This window comes from Parasteatoda tepidariorum, chromosome 6, assembly GCF_982258835.1.
Source record: "Parasteatoda tepidariorum strain Cologne lab strain chromosome 6, Ptep-v5.0, whole genome shotgun sequence".
NCBI lineage: Eukaryota > Metazoa > Arthropoda > Arachnida > Araneae > Theridiidae > Parasteatoda > Parasteatoda tepidariorum.
In genome coordinates, this window is record NC_141760.1 from 33881913 (window position 1) to 33905541 (window position 23629).

At 26.2% G+C, this 23629-nt stretch overlaps 2 protein-coding genes across 2 annotated transcripts in view; one reads left to right on the forward strand and one right to left on the reverse strand.

Annotated features, from left to right (window-relative positions):
* Nucleotides 1-142: 142 nt before the first annotated feature.
* Nucleotides 143-19249, reverse strand: Ube3a (ubiquitin protein ligase E3A). The gene is made up of 10 exons (XM_043042087.3): nucleotides 19008-19249; nucleotides 15613-16076; nucleotides 12420-13621; nucleotides 11328-11472; nucleotides 9010-9215; nucleotides 7605-7769; nucleotides 7333-7488; nucleotides 5252-5325; nucleotides 5023-5166; nucleotides 143-1084 (listed from the first exon to the last, which is right to left on the reverse strand). The coding sequence occupies exons 1-10, from the start codon at nucleotides 19055-19057 to the stop codon at nucleotides 964-966; spliced, it is 2727 nt and encodes a 908-aa protein (XP_042898021.1). The 5' UTR covers nucleotides 19058-19249; the 3' UTR covers nucleotides 143-963.
* Nucleotides 19250-19526: 277 nt separating this feature from the next.
* LOC107447474 (2-oxoadipate dehydrogenase complex component E1) overlaps nucleotides 19527-23629 on the forward strand; it is a 42607-nt gene continuing 38504 nt past the window's right edge. Inside the window, exons 1-5 of the mRNA XM_087165626.1 lie at nucleotides 19527-19746; nucleotides 20197-20308; nucleotides 20921-21095; nucleotides 21927-22034; nucleotides 22190-22301. Coding sequence (XP_087021752.1) covers nucleotides 19632-19746; nucleotides 20197-20308; nucleotides 20921-21095; nucleotides 21927-22034; nucleotides 22190-22301 — 622 coding nt within the window. The 5' untranslated portion in view covers nucleotides 19527-19631. The remainder of the gene's footprint in view (nucleotides 19747-20196; nucleotides 20309-20920; nucleotides 21096-21926; nucleotides 22035-22189; nucleotides 22302-23629) is intronic.

The following is a 23629-nucleotide window of genomic DNA, read 5'->3' on the forward strand; positions in this document are numbered from 1 at the left end:
TAAAATAGATTTCAGACTTTTGTTATTTATTTATTTGAAATACAGTACAAGTGTATCAAATGAAAACACCAGAGTATTTCATAGTTCCTTTTGAATTTGCAGCACAATAAAGTGATTTCTCTGCAAACAAATATTTGGGAGGAAAAAAAAAAAACAGATTATTGCCAGTAATAATTTAATAAAATAGTGAAAATCAAACATTACAAGAGTGATTAAAGTTTTAATCACTGTGTCATTTGATAAACTTAGTCTACTTATTCATATTCTAAAATTAGTTGGCAAAAACAGAAGATTTAAATTTAATAATTTTATTTATATAGAAATAGTTATAAAATATTTGGCCCAGCATCTGTTTATCACTTAGAGGCTTAACTATATCTTAAATTCATACAATCAAACAGAATAGTTTAGCAATTTTAATATCAATGTATTGAACTTAAGATAATAAATTTATTTAAAAAGAAAATAGATTCTATGAGCAATCAATTTTTTTTTTATAATTTAAGAATATATATATATATATATATATATATATAATATAACATAGCAAAAAATACAGTACTAAAGTTTTAATATATTATCTAATTTCATTTTAATTTTCTTAACTTAAAAAATTAGATGCATGAAAAAGAAGAAAATTATCACTGAATTTTTTGAAAAAGCCTTAGTCAATATGAGTATTACAGAAGCTTCATTATTAATTTTTTAAGACACAAATAACTTATATACCACAATTCTTTCATGAATAATTTTTTTTTTAAAAAAATGCACATTATTAAGAACATGAACAAATGAAGATACAAACAAACACTACACAATATTCATCAAGGGAAGGGGGAATTAAACATTCCGAAAGAGAGAGCTGTACAGAATGTAAATTAATGTAATTCTATTATTTACAAAAGTGGCGCGAGAAGAGAAATTCTCTCGATAAAGCACTGTTTAAGGAAAAAGAGCTGCTCATCAGAGCATTCCAAATCCTTTAGAATAGTTGATAGCTTTTAACAGTCTGTCTTCTAATTTTTCTTTTGTTTCGTATTCAGGAAGAAGTAACACATTAAAACACGTATGTGCTGTAGGTAACCTGAAAAAAGAAATTAATAAAACAAATTAAACACCACAAATGAAAAATTCAAGCATACCATTTTAATTTATGAACCATTTTATATGATAAACTAATTTAACTATAGATAATTAGTTTATCATATAAAATGAGCTACCAGTAATTGACCTCCCAGCATAAATGAACACTAAGAACAACCAGCAGTTGGTTGATCTTAGTGATTTCAAAATGCTGTTATCTTATCTGACTCCAGAGCTGCTATCCAGACCATATGCTCTATACTCGTCCCATCTTCTAGGGATATACTGGACTGCCAACTATCCATTAAAAAACTGAAACAATTGGGAAAAGCGACTGCTCTGCAGTGGGTTCCGGCTCATTGTGGGCTTAGTGGAAATGAGCGGGCAGACACACTGGCGAAGAGAGGCACTGGGGTGGTGCAGCTCATGAATAATAACGTTCCTTTTTACACTATGAAGCGACTTATTAAGAACAGAGTATCTTCTCTATTTTATAGAGATATAAGGACACGTACTGCTTCCAAACGTTGGGGACATTTAGATCAGTTGAGCATTCCGGAGTAACCTCGACGTGATGCGGTTGCGATGTTCAGACTTTGTACCCGGCATGACTGTCTGGCTGGACATCTATTTTCCATTGGTGTCCTCCCGGACTCCTTTTGTTATTTCTGTGGGGATCACGTCATCATGGATGGTCATCACATATCACACTGCAGAGCGCTGCGTGGGAGTTCCTTGGTCGAGCGTTATTGGGAGGCTCGAGGCCGAATGTGTCAATGACTTTTTCTTGTTCATGTCTTTTTTCCCCTTTATGTCAAGTTCTCTGCCATTGGAAAAAAAAACTTTAGATGGGGTACTTCTCCAAAGTCAATTTTCCTATTTTTTAACGACAGGCTGATAAGAGATAGACTATCTAGCAAATTCAAAAACGGCTAGTCTTTTAAGTCAGCTCGTTACACTGCAACGCACATTAGAAAGGTGACAACCATCAGAGTTTAAAACAGTTTTCACTTTGAGTTTTTCATTTCTTATTGATATTGAAAATATTTTCTTATCTACTGTTTTTAGGTGCAGTGACAAATTTTGTTTAGGAACTACTTTTATTTAGGCATCTAAAAATTAAGTTACTTCATAGAATTTTAGCCTTTGATTATATTATATTGCATTAGACATAGTGCAAAGAGAAAAACAAAGGAAAGATTAAAAAAAAAAAAAAAAAAACTCAACACATCGTTCAGGACAATATATGTATACTCAGGGGTGATTGTGAGCCCAAGTCAAAATTCCGAAAAATTTCTTGAGTTAAAAAAAAAAAAAAAAAAAACAGTTTAAATTGAAAAAAAATTTTAACAAGTTTTTTTCCTCAATATGTCTTAGTTCACTTAAAATATATTTACAATTTTACACACACTTATACCATTTACACATACCTATGATGGCCTGGAGAAGTAATTGAAATTTACAAATATGTCTTTCTTTCCTGAGTTTATGATTATAACAACTATTTACTGATAAAAAATGAAACTTAATCATGAATATAAGCTTATAAAGTACCCCTCTGGCTCTCCCTTACAAACAAATAAAATAAACTGTGTTTATAAGTTCCACCTTTGAAAATTTGATTTCCGGAAATTTCTGTGATCAATGCCTTTTTGAAACGTCTGGACCTTCAATCTCCGGATCACTGTTAGCGAAAATTCCGGAAATCCGGAGTACAATCAGCCCTGTATACTATACTACTTTCAAAAAGGGTACATGGAAAACTATAAAAAACTTACTTTTATCTATGTAATTATAATAATAACAAATTTTATAGCAAAAAATAATAAAATTCAGATTTTTTTTAGTTTAGTTTTAAAATTTGGTAAGAACAGAAAGTTTAAAAGTTTCCAGTATAATATCATTAATGGAACACTGAAAAACAATGTTAAAACTACTTTTTGTATTAAAAAATAATCAAAATGAATTAACGTTTTGATACCTGCTCATTTAATTACATTTTTAACCAATTACAAGATTTTTTTAATCAGATAATTTTAAGGTGGGTTTTAATAATCTTGAAGCGCACAAAAAATGAGCAGCTTAACATTTTTGAACAAACAAAAGTAATTAATTAGATGAGCTCCTAATTCACCAAAAAATATAATGATACTGCATTCTTGATTAGAATCGATTATTTTTAAAAAACTAAAGTGGAAAATTAATAATTGTGAAACTACAAAACTCAATCCAAGAAGATTTGTAACTGTACTCGCTGAATATTACACAAAAGCGTATGACCTCTAAATTCATCACCATAAACATTTGATAAAGTAAAATTGTAAATTGAGTTTCCTAAAATGAATGCATGACTGAATTTTTCATAAAATGACTGAATTCTCAAAAAATTTGAAACAATGAATCTTGCAGCTAGGGTATATACTTGAACCATGTACATATATAATTAGAGGACAGTCCCTCAGTTTGAACTATAGAATTTTGCGATTTTTACAAGCACTATTTAGTAATATAAAAAAGACGTTGAAAAAACCAGATCTTTCGATTCTTTAAACCAATTATTTTGAAATTTGCATTTGTATTAGTAAAAAATAAGAATAAAGTGAATCAAAAGAATGGACTATAGATTTGCTTCACTCACAATTTTGCTAGTTACAGGTGAAGAACTTATCATTAGAGATCATTAATGAAAATAGAGTGGATAAACAATGTTCTCTAAAAAGTAAAAGTACTCTATAAAAAAAAAGAAATTTAGTAAATTGGTTAAGTTATGCTTTCCTTGCTGGTAATACCACATTTAAATACTGAATGTGAACAGATCTTGAAACATGAACAAGTGAAAGAAAATCAAAGTGATTATAGAGCTTCTCTATGTAATAAGATTTTAGAAAAAATTTTGTTGATAAAGTGTGCCAACAGTAAAAATTGTTTTAAAGACTATTTCTGTAGATTTTTGCTACAAAAAATGTAAATCTGCCATGAATTTATCTTTAAAGAATGCATACTTGTTTTTTTATATTTGTAAAAAAAGAATGCATTTTTACTATGCTAAACCTTTATTACCTTTTCACTGTGTGAAAAAGTTATTAGTTGTACTTTTATGATTTGTTTAATCAAATGAAGATTTTAAAATAATTTTAGATTTAATTCTTAATATTATTTTTGGTAATTTTTAATACATTAATATATTTTTAGATTTATGTCCATTTTTATTCCTCAAATAAATAAATATGTTTCAGCATAAATTACATATTCCTATGAATTGTTTTATTGTGAAAAATATTTTTTTTTAATTGTAAAAAATTTCTTATTTCATTTTTTTTTTTTTGTAAATAGCGTTTTCACTCCAAAACTACCTAAAATTTGATTTTGTGGTGTTGGCTGCTATCACATCATCCTAATAAAATTTCATAGTAGAAAGTTTTAGTTATCTATTTTTATTTATTTATTTTTTTTTAAACTTATAAGCAAGATAAATTAATAAAAGAGTGAGTTCTCAAAATGCAGACACAAAAATAAGAGAAAATACATAAGCTTTGCAATTTTTTTGCAATAAGTTCTGCAATATTTTTACTATTGCAATAAAATTAGATTTTAAAATAAGTTAAGCATGATTTAGTAAAAAATGCCTGTTTTTTAATTGAGCTAAATTTCTTGAATATAACTAAGATAAATTTTAGCTGATTTTGTATGACATTTTTTGAATTGCACAATGAAGTTTGCAGAACACATATGAAGTTGGTAGGCTAGCAGCTACAGTGCATTATCTTAAACTTAATACAGAAATAAGGCAATTGTTATTTTGCTTCAACTTTTGTTATTGTTACAACAGGCATAACACATTTTCAGCTTATTACTAACATGCCTAAAATACATTTAAAAGCTAAGAAAATGGCAATGCAACTGGAAATCACTTACTAAAACCAAAACAATTATTCATACCTATCGCTATCTCCGCCATTTCTAGCTATGACTAATTTCAATTTACTCAGGCCACCAACAGGAACTCTATCACTTCCAGTAGTAAATTGAAGAAGCTTTCTTTTTTGTTCAAGGGTGAAATCGTGAACTAATTCCCAAAACCATCTGAAGTGAACAATTAAGAATAAGTAACCTATTCAACATGGTGGAGTTAAATAGCAAATAACACCAGAAATAAATTTGTGCTTACTTTATCACATCTGAATCAGACAAATAACCACCGTCATATTCAGTTGCTCTTTCTAATGCATTGAAGTCAAAATTCTAAAAAAGACAAAACATCACTGTTGACAATGATACAATTGAAAAATAAAGAAAGGTAGAAACATTTTTTAAATACAACTATAATGTATAGATTAGTTTAATAAAGATTTATATTATTTGAACAGTACATTGCAAGTAAATTAGTTAGCAATCAAGTTAATAATATTTAAAATAATATATGTGTTAAAAAATCTGTTTTCAAATGAAAGGTTTTATTACTTTATTCTCTTATTATCTTAATTTTATTACTTCGAAGCTTCTATTACTTCATTTTGAACAACATTTTCTTAATCATAATAATATTCATCATAATTTTTATTAATGTCTTCAGAAATTACATTAAAATATTGTACTACATAGTTTAAATGATATAGTGTTTACTAGGACAGAGCGATAAATCGCCGTATCGCGAAATATCGATTTAACGCATATATCAACAGGCCGATATATGCTTTCACTGGCGAAAACTATTTTGATTTTGTGTAACTGCGAAGATGTTGATTGCGCCTAGCTATAAAGACAATGTTAGTTTCAAGGCGTTGGAATAATCGGGATAACTACACAATTTGAATAAAATATTTACCAACAGTAGTATTGAATGTTAACGTATAGTTGGTTCATAAAAGAATCTGTTTTTAAATAAAAGATGTTATAAAAGGTAAAAACGAAAACCAGAAAATTAGCATCAATGCAACAATTTTAACGATTTGTTGAGAAACATTGCTGTTAGCGATTGTAAGAACATGAGTGATTGGTTGGCTTTGCAGAAAAAGAGTGCAATATAAAATCTATTACTAAATTATAACCAACTAAGTTTTGGAGAATTTTATGACGCTAAAAATACTAAAACATTTGAAATCGTTTTGTCAAAAGAAAAGAAAAACCCCAAAGCATTAAACAAACTTGAACGATAAAACTAATTCAAGCCCACGGGCTACAAAAACAAATATCCTAATCCCTTCTTCCACCTCCACCACTATTTTTGCCTTTCCTAAAGTGAACAGTGCCTTAGTCTTCAAAGAGGCCAAAGGTTTCTACATTCATTTAGCAACCATCGGAGAGTTTCACAAAGCCTTCTAGTTTAAAAGGGTTTTAATGGAGTAAATTTTAATGTGTGCAGTGTATTGTATTACTCAGTTGATGATACTTCCAACTTTTTAGTGATAAATTTTAGTCTAAAAAAAGTGGGTATAACGATGGTCAAATAATTTAAATTAAGAAAAAAATTTCAGTTTTTCTCTATAATTCCCTGATTTTTCGCTTCTGTGATAATTTGTTAGATAGTCAGTATCATTTTTAAACCAGTAAATTTTTAATCGATTTTATTTTGAAAAAAGAAAATAATAATAAATAAATAAAAAACTTACATTTATTCGGTATAGAAGTTGGCTATTAGTCAATACAATTTTATTATTTTAAATATATAAATGAAAGAAAAAAAGGTCTAACAATGTTTCAAAAGCATGTTTTTTTCTTTCAACAGATAATTTAAAAAATGTTTTACTTAAGTAAACATTTCTTTGGTTTATTTTTTTTCTCTCATTTTTTTTTTCCTTTTAATTTTTAATGCATGAATGTCAAATATTTTGTTACAGTTTTATTATTTTTAAACCAATAAATCTTAAGCCATTTTTAATTTTAAAAAAATTAAGTGTATATTTGTTTAGCTTGTGCTTGTTTTTACTCTAGGACATTCTTTTAATTAAAAAAATTAAGCAATGCTATTGATGTTATAGAAGCATTCTTTTAGAATTAATATTTTCTTTTGTAATGGATTTATTCCATTTATTATTTTTCATTGATTTTAAGATTTTGATAGATAATTTTTAAACATATGTTAAATCACGAAGTCTAACAGATGATATATCACAAAATAAAATTTCTGGCATTGCTCAGTCCTAGTGTTTACATTTGTTCAAACAGCATATTAAAGTACTTGGAGAGCAAAAGGTTAAAGTTGAATGCAGCTATAAATAAAATATAAAAAATTTATAAAGCAAACAGTACCTTGTTACCACAAACAAGAAGTTCTATTTCTTCAGGTCTGAAAAGTATACGTAGTGGACTGTCTTCTGTAACCATTTGAAAACCCTTTTTAAATGCTTGAAACTGTTTAGCAATGGACTTGTTAAGCAAAAAATCTGAATATAGTCGAACAAACTCCTAAAAAAGAGATTGCAATATTAAAAAATCATTTGATTTCAAAGAATTACTGGATAAAATAAAGAAATTTAAAGTAACATTTAGTATGAAAATATGAAAAGCATATAATTGCTTACTTCTTTATTGTCTTGATTCACTAAAAGTTCATCACTTTCCTTTAAATTATGCACTAAAACAGTGCCAAAAACATCTGTATATGTAATACGAAAAGACTGCATAAAAACATTTTCCACATCATCACCAGTGTAAGATAATAAGTCATTCAATCCTTTCCACAAACTCTGTAATTTGAAATAAAAATAAAGCATGAAACGTAATATTTGTTAAACACATTAAATGAATATTAAATATATACATAAAAGACAAACAATTTTTTTATTGTTAAACAATAAACATTATTTTATTATAAAAAAAGTCTTTATGAAAATACTTAAACCAAAATATCACCCAAAATAACTATTGGGGTTAAACTTTGAAATATTAATTTTAGTGCTATATAAGGTATAATAAACATTTTTTTAATAAGGGAGAAAATTATTGAACATTATAATATATATTATAATAAATATTGCAGATACAATTTTTCTTTAATAATCCTTTCCATTTCGTTATAATTGCAATAAATTTAAATAAAATTTTTAAAAATTATAATACAACTACTTAGAGGTAAAAAGAAAAACATCTTTAGAAATTGTATAAATTTTTAAAGAGTGCCTTCATTTTATTTTTGGGGATAAACTTGCCCCGAGGAAGATTAAGATTCGTGTGATTGCTTCAAAAATAATATGGTGCAACAACACAAAAGTTTTATTTTATTCTTATCTTTAGCAGGTTTCCCACTTAATTTCAGAAAGAAAAAAAAATTCCCTGACTTTTCTAGGTCATTTTAGGAAAATTTTCAATGTAAATCCAGACCATAATTTAACAATACCATGCAATTTTTTAGGCGCAAAATTAAATTTAAATTATTAAAATAATTTTTTCTTATCGAATTCCAATTAATTAAATATAATAATAAAAAAACTAGTTTTAAACTATTATTTATAAATTATGTTAATAATTAATTCAGGGAATATAAAAAAATATTTATTGCAGATAAATTAAGCAACATAAAAACCTAGAGCAGAATATTCTTAAATGAAATTGTAATCTCTAATAGTAATATCATTAATATTTTAGACAATGCAAAAAGGGGTGTAGTACTACAGACCCTCCCTGGCTAATGCCAAATCTGTTAAGGTCTTTGTTATCATCAGGCAGTCTATGCTGATGTTGTATAAAAATAATTTAATCTAAACTTTAACAAAGAAGAATAACAAAGAATAAAATACTTTTAATTATTAGAAGTTCATTTTTATTAAAAAAGACAGTAAATAAGAAATTAATGTAAAAAATGTACATTGAAACTTAGAATTTTTTTTTAACTTTTTAAAGTTGTATTTACTGCATTATAATAAACAAAAAATATGTTAACAAACTAAGAATAAATATACAAATACATGTTAATCAACATTTACTCACAGGATTCCAATCTTTTAAATCATAAAAAGTTCCTTTCTTCCCCATCAGTTTCCGGTAAACAACCATTGGAAAATGAACATCTAATATGACATTATTATAAATTGCTAGTCCTAAAATTATTCCTATCAATGTAAACTGTGCATCATTTTCAAATGAAGTTGGATTGAACCAATAGGACTGTGTCTCTGGATTTAAAGTAAACATTGCTGCAAGAAATATTCATTATATTAGAATCATTGCAATTTTATTAACTAGGCAAAGCCATTGAATAAATTACATTTCTGTTTCTTTCTTTAATTTCCAATAAATTGAAAGTTTTCTTCTTTCAGAAAATAATTCTAATCTAAATATTTGAATTGGATCATGCTGAGCTAATTTTTAAACTAGTATTTGAAAAGTATTAATTACTTTTATAAATTTAAAGTGTTCATTTATACATCAGTTATGTACACAAGCATTTAATTATTGCAAAAAGTTCAAAACTGCTAAAATAAAACAAAGATTTGTAAAATATAACACTGAAAATTAATCATAGCTTAAGTTAATTTTGATATTAAATGTAGTTTCAGGTATTTTTAACTAAATTACATTTTTAAAAATACATCAGTTTCATAAATTAACAAAAAAAAAAAAAGTAATCTTGTCTTTTAAACAAATTTATTTTAGCACTAAAAAGAAATTATAACTTCATATTTTATTCTTAAATTTTATATATTAAATTATTAATTTTTTTTTTTACATTCCTTACAATCTTTTAAAAAAAATTCTTTCTAGTAATTCTACTAGTAAGCAAAATATTTATTCTAATAAAATAATAATATAAAATAATCAAAATGTAATATCATAAGAAATGGTCAAAAAGTGCATGAGAGACTAATGTCCTTAAATAAAATTTTCTTTGCTATGAAAATGAAAAGCAAAATTTTAATTATATATGAGACACTGCTAAATGGCACATTTTTAACTATGTTTGTGAAGAAAAAAAATTACATTTTAAACATATGCTACACTTAAAGTACATCAATAGGATTCAATAAAAACTTTTAAATATGATAAAATCAACAATACATATAGCTAAAAAAGTGTTTGGGATTCGACTATACTCCTACATTTAAAATTATTTACCTAATCTGAATTTTTCAAATCTACTTTTAAGTTTAACAGTCATTTGAATTTTTTGAATTTTTTTTAAATCTCAGTAATTTAGGATAATGAATTCTGTAATATATATTATTAATGTGCTAATGGAAGCTAATAGAATTAATGGAATGCTAATAGAAATAAGCAGTTATGCAATTCTTATTTGCAACCATAAAAACATTAATACATAAAAATGGGTCAGCTCTCTTAGAAATTAAGAATTTCATTCATTTGTCTTGAAAATTGTTAAAAAACATACCACTTTAAAACATAAGTAATATAGATTTTACTCTCTTGAAATAAAAATAAATTAGAACTAATTAGCACACTAAATGAATGAAAGATTTCATTAAAATATTGAAATGATTTCAGAAAACTGAATTCTGGAAAATTTAAGTAAATTACCATATGAAAATACATCAGAATTTACTACAATTCATGTAAGAGCAAATACTTCTTAAAAAATTTAAATTTCTTTTAAAGTTCAAAAATAACTTTATGACAGATGTTAAAATCAATTTAATTTGCAAATTTAGCCAGCAAGAAAGAAAAAGCGGTACAGAATATATTTTTCAGAAATCTTTTTTTTTTTTTAACCGATAATTTTACAGCCTAGTAAGGAAACAAAATACAAAGCTTATAAAGTTGTTCTTTCTCTTGTTTTTGGTTATGAGTTTTTCTGCTCTTTGATAAAATTAATTTTGATTAAAAAAAAAAATCTATTATTCAAACAACCGATCAGGTAAAAAATTAAAAAAGATGAAAATAGATTTCCAAAATATTCTGTATAAAACAAATTTTTTAAAATTGAAAAAAAAAAAAAAAAAAAAAAAAAATCTGAAATTTAATAAATAAATAAATATACAGCTAGCATATATCATAGAATATTATCAATGCTTTAATAAAACTTGTCAATGCATCTATCTGTGTGAATTGGAATCTCGATACGAGATTTTAAAATGCTTGAATAAGAAGTGTTATGTGCAATTTTAAATAGAATTTACGAGTTACAAATTACTTCGAACAGACAATTTAATTTTTTTTATTTTCATTATTATTAAACTGAATAAAAAAAAAAAAGGTGAAATTCTGCCAAAAAGTTGTTCCTGAACCGATAAAAAGGATATTTCAAAAATACTAGAATATATAATATAAGTTTAAAAAATAATGAATATTACCGAAATCTGGATTAAATATTTCTTCAACAACTAATTGAAAAAATTCTTTAGACACTCCTCCTTCATCAATACCTTGTTCACCATCAAACTCAACAACAAGCTGTTTCTTAAAATTGGTTGGGCTTTCCATCGCAACCATCTCCAACTGTAAATTAAGGGTGGAAATTCAATTTCTTTTGCTGATCAATAACAAATATAATAAGTACAAATTAACAGGTTCATAAAGCAGACTTTGCTACTAAGCAGAAGTTTTTAAAAGTATCAGGACAAAGAATTATAAAGCAAATTATAGAATAAATCAATTTAAATAAGAAGTTGATTGGTAAAATTAATCAGTAAGACAAATACTTAAAATATATTTAGTATCGGAATATCAGATTTTAAGGTTTAAAAATATGAGTTAAAAATTCTTTAATTTTTTTCAGAACATTAAAGTATGGGGGCTCAATTGTTTAAAACTGATATATGAATACCTTTACCTGTTTGAAAATGTAATTTTATTACAAATGCGTTTAAAAACACAATAACTCGAACTCTAAGTATTTTTTTTTAATATTAACTATACTTTTAATCTGTATCGTTGTTTTGAAAGGTCATAGTTAAAGAATGATAAAGTGATTTCCTGCAACAAAAGAACTCATTAAAACATCACTTTTAATCATTCAACTCTCTACAGTTTTGCAATTCCTGGTACATTAATTATGTGAATTTCAACATTAAGTCTAAATAGGTTAATGAAGCTTGAAAACTCAACAAAATCGGTTTGCATTTGTCAACATCAGATTCTATTCCAGGCCTTTTAAAAATAAAATAAATTCTTTTATATAGGTTTTGTATTAATATGCATTAAAGGCATCAACTTTGAAACCTTAAGATGAAAACTTAACAAAATTGGTTTGCATTTGTAAACATCAATATCAGATGCTATTCCAGACCTTTTAAAAATAGATTCGTTTATATAGGTTTTGTATTATTATGCATTAAAGACATCAACTTCATGAAGGTAACGATAAACTATTTTGAAACAAGTTTGTTCTAAGGAAAAAGTCTAAATAATAGATTAAAATAAAAGAAATGGTAAGAAATACAAACCCCAACTAGAGCATCATCAATTAAATGATCCCGTCGAACTCGTAACTTCAAATAAGGATTAGGTGGAGCACCATGCACAATACTTTGAAGGACAGACATCCGGCGTTCACTGTACATGCGTATTCTGTTATCATAATATAAACCCATTGATTTCACAGCTGGAGTTAAAATGAAAGAGTAATTCATGAATGAAAATTTGCCAGTATTTCCACCATCAGCTTTATAATATGCAAAATCTCTATCCATTTCAAGTTGTTCGCTAAGTGGTTCATTATAAAATTCATCAAAATATAAAAGAGGTTTCCTGCAATCAATTGCTTTGATATTTAGTTCGACACTAAGAGGATCCTGCTTTAACCTAGAATTTTCTTTGGGTTCACTACCAGCACTGGCACCTAATAGTTCTCGCAAGTTCTCATCTTCTTCCACCAATTCATTATCTTCGTCTGTTAGTTCTGTGTCTTCAACTTCACCACCAAGTAAACTAGCATAATAAATAATTTTCATAAGTTTTGTGGCAGCAATAATTGTATCTTCATCATTTATGCAGTACTCTCTGGTGAACCCTCCCTGAATGACTTTAAGAGATATGAACTGGTGAAGTACATTCAACATTTCACGCAAACGATCAGGCTGGTAAGTGCTCCAGGTACGAGCAAGTACCGCTTGGCTTCGAACCGGTAAATAAGAGGCAGCTTTACAAAAGGCTGGCAGTGCTTTTTCTAAATACTCAGGGCACTGCATCATGGGGATTTCCATAACAATAACAAAGATATTTAAAAGAGATGGGTCAATATTTTGTTTCTGGCCATACTTTAAATCAAATTCTAAATTCTCTGATAAGATTATGAGAGCATTTATCAGTGCTCTTTGAAACGGATACTCTGGTATTTTAAAAAGTGCAGAGAAAGCTCGTCTCACTGAAGAAATGTCAACAGTAACTACACCGGGTTTCACATCAGTTTCTTCCATGCAAGCGTCTTCTGATGATGAGTCTTTGTCTTTATCTTCATCAACTTCCATTGCTCTGATATCTTCTTTGGAAATATTTTCTTTGGTGAGATCTCTTTTAAAACTTAGTTTTAATGACTCCTCTTTTGAAAAAACATGTCCAAGAGTTCTTATTAACAAGGAAAAATTGTTATCAGTCTGACATTTCTCAATGATTTCTAGTAAACTGCTTTCATCCAAACTTAAAACACCTAGAAATTGTTAAAACAGTACTAATTATTTTAATGCGCAACTATATAAATTAGATCTTCAAATAATTACTAAAATTTACAATTTCAAACTCTTTTTTGTCAAAAGTGACACATTTAAATAAAATTAAGGTTGACTTTGCATTTAACAGAACATATAAAACAGAGGAACAACTTTAAACTACAAAAAAAAACACTGAATTTTAGGAGACATTTTTCTCAATTTCTTTCCTTAATGTTTAGAAGAGAAATTAAAATTGAATTAATAAAAACACACGCCAGATAAATGCATATCATTGTATGCCAGATAAAGTTTCAGAATTAAGATTTTAAATAATACGATGAACTGATAAGTACCAAACAATTAAGGAAAAAAAATTTTTTTGTTTAATGCAATGAACTTTCCAGTAGTTTTGTTCCTGATTTATATTTCTTTTCACCAAGTAAATTGATTTCATCACATAAATAAACAGAGCTTAAGATTAAAAATTTCTGAATTCAAGTGAAATAGTGAGAACAGTTGAATATATTAATGCCTTACACTAGTAGTTCCCATTTTCTTTCTCAGAAAAGGAACCCTAAATGTTCAACCTTCATTTAGCGGAACTCTGAGACCTAAGAAGAAATCTCATAAGCTATTGCAAACTTTTTAATCAACTAACAGCTATTATTTATTTTGAAATTAACTAATAAGTGCAATTTTATAATTTATTTAAAAAATATTTAATGAATGAAATTTTTTAATTGCGTAGCTTTATCAATACAAGTCTTAAGATTGGGTTTTATTTTAGACAGTTGAATTTACAGGCGTGGAACAGTATCAGTCTAGTTCTTAATTTGATTTCATTGTGTGCATAAACTGAAAATAAAGAAGCTGAAATGCAGTTATCATTTAATAATGAAAAAGAGCAAAATTCCTTGTTGAGAAAACTTATCAGTTCAATATTAAATAATAAGAGGAAAACTAATTGGATATAAATTTTATAACTGGTTTTCATAACTGATAATAATGTTTTGTAAAATCACAGATGGTTAAAAAAAAACCTAACTTTTGGAACTAATGTGAACTTTCCACGGAACACCATTTGGAAATCACTACCTTACACTATGTAATACAAAACAAAATAATTAATTTTAGAAAAAAAGTAAAAGTAATACAAAAATAATATAATTAACAGATGTGCCAACTTTACAAACTAGCAATCAGTAAATAGAAGTATAATAACGCATAAATATAATTAATAGAATACAATTTAATTTAGCACAATTTTAAGAAGTATATTTTACTTTGATTCTAAGTAAAAAATATTAACAAAAATTATGCAGATATTTCATTTTTAAATAAAAAAAGCTAATGCATAAGCAAAAGTACTAAATTGAAAAGAATGATTGAAACTTTATGGATTATAGAATGATAGATTACTTACTAGGAATCATTGTTCTTTCTAGTTTTTGGTTTTGGTTAAATATTAAATTAACCCTAATGGTCTTTTTAAAAATAGCTTGGTAGAAAAGGGAAAGATGAGATATTGTTCTTTGCTCTTGTTTATTACTTTTTATTTCTAGTTTGTATCAAATTTCTTTTAATATTTATTTATTGCTTTTAGAACTGTTTAAGGGGTAAAACAAATACAACTATGTTGGCAGCAAACAACAAAATTTTAAAACTCTTGATAGTTTAGATTATTATGAAACAGATTGTGAAAATTTTAAAAAATTTTAATCTTTATTACTCAACCCAAATCTTGACAATAAAATAATAATAATTACCAATAAATAGTAATTGCTTTTCCCTCTAAAAAGTAATCTTTAATATATTTTATTTAGCAATTCTAAAATTGTTAGATTTGGGGAAATATATTTTGAAATGCACGCACCAAACCTTTTCAACTTTCTAACTGTGAGTAAAAGCAGATTTAGTTATGATTTTTTTTTATTCAGGGATTAAAAACAAAATAAATAAAATTTCGAGTATTAATGTAAATAATTCATACTTTGATGAGAAGATTCTCTTGCACCTTCAGAACATGAAGATACAGGAGATGGTGTATTTTGTGAAGAATGACTAACTGAAACAGAAGTTTGAGGATCAATTGATGATTTACTCAATGCAGAATCATCACCATCCTCTATATTAGTGTCCATTTTGCTGGAGCCATTTCTTTTGGCTTTACGGCACAAGCGCACATCTGCTTGAGCAAGCGTACTAGGAAGTTCAAAATGATTTGCACCATTTGGTACATTCCGAGGAAAGTTATTGAGAGGAGGACATGGGGGTACACAGAGTTTGGCCTTTGACTTGAACAGCTGAATAGCACGAGCTGCAGCTTCATCAGGCTCTAATTTAGGCGCCTTTTGGCAAGATGCACAATTCTCATTAGCACATGACTGATTCCCACAGCCATCAGTAAGCTGGAAATAATATCGTTCAATCAACTTCCTTGCAGCAGTCCGCTTCCTAAACAGAAGAAGAAGAAAAAACTTAACGGACAAACTTAGAGATAAAATTCCAACTAAAATTTTGAATAAAAGAGAAACAGTTAGAAAATTCTCCAACTAAAGAAAACAATTTTAGTTAACTTTTAAATGTTAACTTTATAAAATAACTTATAAAATTAAATTTGAGAAAATTATTGCCTATTACCAAATAGGATAAAATTGCTCTATAGAAAATTTACAATCATGCATCAATAAACTCAGTGCCGAATTACCCATTAGGCCAAGGCCTGAGGCCCCCTTAAAATGGATTTTTTGAAAATAAATTTTAAAAAATTAAGAAAAACAATGATTTAAGAAAAAATATCAATTTCAAATATATATTAATAAAATATGATAATTTTTTTTACATAATATTAATCATATTTTTTTCTTACTTATTTTAGTTATTATTTATAAGTAATTTTTGAATACCAATTTTATAGTTGCGTTGATTTTGTAAAGTGTTAATAAATTTCAAATTTTTTCAAAACGTTATGATTATTTTTTAGATCTAATTTAACAAAATAAAATAAAATTTTACTTTTTATTTATTTTAATTTTAAATATGCTTTCTTAAATGAAAAGATATATAAATACTTTTATATTTGAATAAATAAAAAATATACGAGAAAAAAAATTTTAATCTAAGGGCCCCAAAAATTTTAATGGCCTAGGGCCCCGAGTACATTTAATCCGTTAATCCGACACAGAATGAACTCAGTCAGGAGACTGTGAAAATTACATTCCTTAGAACCTGGGACGTTAAAATTTACGATTTTTTTAAATATTTTTTTTACAAAAGGCCTATTTAAAACATTATAAATCTCAAGTTTATAATTTTTAGTGACAGCACTCTTATGTGATATTCTTCACTAACAGCAAGTCTGAGCTTAAATCACCATAATTGCTTTAAATTTATCCTCATATATTGTTTCTCACATTGGTATTTTATCTTTTTTGTTTAAATTTTTAATAGCTATTTTTTATTTTATTTAAAACTTATTTCTGTTTAAAGTTTGGTATAATTTTAAGTACTTAAATCTGTTGGCACCCTATTTAATTTTTTATGGCAATGAAAAACTGTGTTGCAAAGAAAATGTCTATATTTCTCCCATCTCCTCAAGGGTTTCTGGCATATTTAATGTGCAATAGTGCAAAATTGTTGCATTTTTTCTAAAGCATTTTTGTTATTACACACAAAATTTACAGCATAGAATGTAATAATTATTTCTGAGAGATAGGGAAATTCAATATAAAAAATTTCCTAGATTATTTTATTATTAATTTAATATTTAATAAAATTATTGTTTTTATTATAACTTTTAAGATTACTCTGCAGCAAAATAACTTCTGGCTGATTATTTTTTGTCATAAAAAAAAAACACTTACAGCACTCAAAAAAAAATTTTTTTTAAGTCAGAACTTATCTTTTGACCATATAACCAATGCTCATATCTAGTGCTATTTCACAGAACATAATTACTTATATAGAGAGTAAGGTATGAACAATTTTAGAAATTCATAACTTATTCTCCGTAAGAAAGGCCACACATATTATATAGAGTTATTTTTTCTAAAAAAAACTATTATTTTTCATTATTTAATTTTTTTATAGCATACGAAACAGAAATAACAGCTAACCTCATACACTTTTTTACAATAAGCAGTAAATTACACAACTAACATTTTTTAGGAACTATTTATATCTCTACAAGGACTAGGCAATAAATCACTGCATTAGAAAATATTAATGTTATGCAGCCGACCAGATGATGAATTGGCATTTTTTTTCAAAGCAAAGGAAATTACAATTAATCTGCAATGTGTAAAATCTTTCCCGGTGCATTGTAGACATTGAGCAGGGTGAAGAGTATTGCTCTTGATAGTGCATTGCTCGTTTCTAACACACACGAAGAACAATTTCTTTCAATCGTATGTTAACAGAGTTTGCTGTGCTGCAGTGATCTTTCTTAGCTGCACTTATCAAGCAAAGATATACATTACATTTTGTTGACACAATAAATCCCTATATGATTGTGAATTATTGAAAATCGCCGTGTTGTTGAGTCATTCTTAGAATTAATCTAGCATTATATCATTTCTTAATTGCATTTTACAGACATCCACGTCTTTCATTATTGAGACATAATAATTGTTAGAAAATAAAGGCTCCTGTATGTTGGCAAATAGTGCAACCCCTGATGAAGTGCTGTTTTGCTAACATACATATCTTTACTTATTCTTTGTTTTCAGCTTCTTGTTTTGTGTCTCTAACATTCCAAATTATTAGTCTCAAAATTTAATAATAAATAATTTATAATGTATTAAAGTAATTAAATAGTTAAAAATTTCAGATGTACTGTAGTAGATACCACCTAAAGAGCTATCAAATAACATTGACCTTTTAATATTTAACTCTTACTATTTCAAATGGCAAATAGAGTATTTCAAAACACATTTCATAATCAGTATTGAATAGTACACAAGTCGAAAAAGCTTGAAAATAAACATAAGTGGAGCATAATTATGAAAATGTTTTTTCTCTCTTTTTTTAAAAAAATGACAATATCTTGTGCGGGCTAATATTCAGCTTCCAAAGGAATATTGAAGAGGCTTACATGGCTAGAGGAGCATGTAGATTCACAAAAAGATCTCAATATAAAACATTACAAACGAACAAAAAAAATGAAATATGGTAAGTATATTTACTTTTAAATTCTATCTCCTATGTGCGTTCTAATATATAAAAGGTTACACGCAATCGAGATAAACCATTCTTTCCACAAACTTTTATAGAGTAAATAAAGACATGGAATTTCAAAATATGAAGAAAAATTTTATTATACATAATATGCTTTAAATAAATAAAACGTTTATTATTTGACAAGATACCATCATTGTTTATATTTACCTAGTAGCTTCAGCAGCATGAGAAGCTTCGGTTTGGGCCTGAGAATTCATAAGTATAATTCTTTATTAATATTACTATATACAAATATTAATTTTTTTTAATTTTACATGCGAAAAGTTAATAAAAAAACTCTAAACATAAATAACTGTTTTCCTTTCGGTGAGACAGCAACATTGCCAACTTCTAGTAAAAAATTAGTAGCTCAGTTCAGTTCGTTTCCCGAAAATGGAAGAATAAAGACTAAATAAATCTAAGATTTTTCTAAAAAAGATATGGCAATACGGCTGTTTCAGATCTATCTTAAAATCTTTTTCGCTAATTTGGCGAAAAGTGTACTTGTGTTTTATGAAAAATAAAATTCTACTTACGTATCTTTGAAATAGTTTTATTGATTTAAATGAAAATAATTGATTTTCAATCGTTGAAAATTATTTTCCTCATTCGGTTAATGTAACTATTAAACTTGATATAAATTTTTTATTTTTAGTTAGGAAGTGTTCCCACATATTATAGCAACCTTCTTTGGCGATATTCATTTTCGTTATTTTGCACCAAAAGTGCTTAAATAATGAATAGCAAAACCAAAACAAAATCACATGTGGGGACGTCATATTTGTTTGCATTATGAATCGGTTATTAAAATTTAAATTTTTTCAGATAAAACAATTTTCTTGTAAATATCATTCCTCCCTCGGTGTATATGGATTCAAACCGAAATCAAACGATAATGTTAACTCTGGTAATGAAGAGCTTATATTTAAATAAATAATCATTTTTTTGCTGCTTTAACTATACAAAATTCTAAAATTTGCAGTGATAAGCGTGATTGCATGATACAAAAAGTGCGTTATAAATTTCTTCCTAACGTTCTCCGAATGAGGAATTTGTGATTAATTGAACTGTCATTTTCCCATTTCTCCATAACAAGTTTTAAATTTAAAAATACATTACAAATTTTTAATTCTTTAAAATATTTATGGAGCATAAATATTAGACACCAGTTTTACATTTAACCTCACTTTAAATTCTCACCTTTGAATTTCTGAACACCCTCATGGAAAATTACTCTCTGATTGATTCTGTCAAAATCACTAAGTTTTATGGGTTTCTAATGTTTAACCAAATATTTCTTTACCATTGTATAATTCATGTATCAAACTGTCATTATTATGTCTATTTCTTTTTACAGAAAACCTTCCTAACAAAAATTATGGAAGTAGCATTTACCAAATTCTTGAAGCTTACAGAAATCATGGACATAGAATAGCATTTTTAAATCCCTTGAGGAATCCTGAAAAAAAGTTCGTAGTTTATCCTTGTTTTTAATATATTTATGATTTTTAATTTGAAAATCATTAGTTTTTTTTTAATGAAATGAAATATTGCTATTAGTAATTTCCATATTAGTAATATGGTACAATTTCTTATTCATTAATGTTTGGTGCTATTTAAAAGATTTTTAATTATTATGTTTTCATTAAAAAAATTTCATTTCTAGAACTCTTGTTTTTTTAAAAATCAAATTTGAGTTTTGAAATATGTTTTAATTCGTTTCAAAAACGGTTTGTGTAATTTTATTAATTTTTTAAACAATTTTACATGATTTAATGAAATATAGATTTTTTTAAGAAAAAAAATTATTAGAAGTTATTAAATAAAATTTGATTGAAAAATAAAATCATCAGTTAATTTCCTTACTGAATATTTTTTTAAAAACGAAGCTTATATAGAATTATAGTTTGAGATCTTTATTATAAAAATTAATTTTAAGTCTTCTGCATAAAAATTTGTATTTTTAAATCTAAAGGAAAGAGTTAATTTAAAATAGAATTTACATGTAGTTTATAATGTATATTACCTTATCGTCTGGTTTATTTTCATATATTTAAATTATGTTCAAAAATTTTATATAGGTACTTACCTGTTCTTGATCCAGTGAATTATGGATTTAGTAACAACAGTTCTGAAAAGATTTCACTATCGAAAATCTTCTCATCTCTTCCGTATGAATTACCAATTTCTGAGCTTTTGCCTTTAATCGAAAAAATATATTGCAATAAAATTGGAATTGAGGTACAACACTTAGAGGTAATAAACAACACAATAATGCTTTTTATTCTTTTTAATAACCCAATAAAGTAGCTATTTATTATATACGAAACATTAGATAATGACAATAATAAATAAATATCTATATACAGCCACTTATTGTTTTAAATGCAATCTTTGTTTTTTAAAACAAAAAGATATGTATATAAAATATATCTCATCTTTTATTCAAGCCAAAATGAATATTTCATTACTTTTATCTTAAATCATTCCTTTATCAAAATAACCCCTTTAAAAGTGGTCCTTGTCCCACAAAATCAAGACATATTCTAAGTTAGTTTTCCAAAATTTTAGAACCAATATAATTTCCATTCCATATTATCATTTCCTACATTTGATTTTGACTTGTTAAATTTTTAAAAAATTTTAATTTTAAAAATTAGAATTTAAGAAAAAAATTTGAATTTTTAAATTTTTTTTACGATGTGTGAAAATGACATTTTTGTCCTCATTTTGACGAATGGAAGCAGTTTTATTAGCAACACCTCTACATGTATTGCAATGGAGTACCGTATTTTAAATGGTTTTAATGTTGAAATTTGTGAGTTGTTGTGTAGATACAAGCTATATTAAAGAATTATACTAGTACATTTAAATAAGTAAATGAAAATATACCTTAATGAATACACCTTATGAATGTACCTTAATGAATATACCTTAAATGAAAATATACTTCTAGTATTTTATAATTTTGAAATACCTGTGTGTACTTAGTATAAAATAATGAATTAAGTTACTTTAAAATATTTATCATTTGTCCTATTTATTATTTTTAATGAAAAAAAAGAATTTTTTATTTTTTTGTTTTAGGAACACGAAAAAGATTGGCTTGTAAAAGAATTTGAAAAAATCCAATTAGAAACTCAATTTTCTAATTTTGAAAGACAAAATTTAGCTCAGGAACTTATAAAGTCTCAGGTAAGAAAATTTATTTTGGACACTTAACTTGAAGCAAGGAAATTTCTACAGTTCATTTTTTTATAATAACTTCAATGAAAATATTGTGACATTTAATATTTTAATAAAATATTTTGGAATTATTTTAGTGTTAATTTTGAGGTAGTATATTATAGGTTTTTGAAAACTTTTTGGCTACTAAATTTTCTACTGTGAAGAGATATGGAGGAGAAGGTGCTGAAAGTATGATTGCTTTCTTTATAGAAATTTTGAATCAATGTTGCATAGGTATGTGTCTTTTTTTAGTGAAGTTAATTAATAATTTAAATTAGTTAACCTTGACCTCAGTTTACAGTATTATCATAGTCGTTTAGAATATTTTAGCATCAAACTAGTTAATAATTGAAGCAGCTTATAATTGAAAATTTATTTTAACCTTCTGAGGTCCAGCATATAAAAATCTTATGACAATAATATTCAGATTTTTTTTTCTCAGTTTGCAAGGTACACTGAAACTTCGGTACTTGAACTTCTGTGATGTAATCAACATACTAGGTTCAAGTACCAAAGTTTCAGTGTACCTGGTGAACCTATAAACGTTACTTGAGCCTAGTATGTTGATCATTCCAGTTTTATCCATATTATTAATACACTTTATGTTAATAAATTTAAAATCTTTTTTATTTATTATTCTATTTTGAACATCAAATAGTAATTTATAAGCATCCCTTTTTGTTATTTCTCCAGATAAAACCTTTATCTATAAAATCTGACTTTAAAAAAAGCTTTGTTTTAAAAATATATTCTTAAATTATATTGTGTAATTTTTTTAATACTTAAATTGATGCTTTAAAAAACAATTGATTTGAATCAATAATTTTTTAAATTATTAGCTGATTTAAATTAAGTGATTTTAATCATATTGACCCTAATAAATAAATAATTTCTGCATTCCCAGAAATTTGTGAAAAAAGTGTCTGAGGATTAAAGCAGAGAGAGATATTTTTTCTGCTAATGCTCCATTCATGGAAATTAGTTCATTAGAACCAAACCTGAAATTGTGAATTGAAGGTAGTTTTTAATTTGCTACCTTATTTGTTAAAAAAAAAAAAGTAAAATACACTTTACAATCAAAATGATATTGTTCCCAAAGTTCATTCTAAGGTTAAAGGAATGCAGTAGTGGAGAATTAAATTTATATTGTTTTGTAATGAAACATTCAAACCTTCATTAGAGCAAAACCTGAAATTGTGAATTGAAGGTAGTTTTTAATTTACTACATTATTTGTTAAAAAAAATATATATATATAAATAATCTTTACAATCAAAATGATATTGTTCCTCCAAAGTTTATTCTAAGGTTAATGAAATGCAGGAGTGGATAATTAAATTGATATTATTTTGTAATAAAACATTCAAACCTTGTTATTAAAATAATTCGGTTTTCTTTGATTAATTTTATGTACAAAGTTTTAACTCATCAAAATACATTACAGTAGTAGAACTGTGAAAGAAAAATATTTTTCAATGTTATAGAATTGCTAAAAAGTGAAATAAAATAATATTTAAGGAGTATTAGGTATAAAAAAAATTTAAAATTATAATTTAAAAATTAT

Excerpts from the sequence above, each read along its gene's own strand:
- Ube3a (XM_043042087.3), bottom strand. The coding sequence starts at position 19,057 with ATGAATTCTCAGGCCCAAACCGAAGCTTCTCATGCTGCTGAAGCTACT. Across the intron at positions 16,077-19,007 it reads CATGCTGCTGAAGCTACTAG|GAAGCGGACTGCTGCAAGGA; the intron begins GTAAATATAAAC and ends TCTTCTGTTTAG. Across the intron at positions 7,489-7,604 it reads TGAATCAAGACAATAAAGAA|GAGTTTGTTCGACTATATTC; the intron begins GTAAGCAATTAT and ends TCTCTTTTTTAG.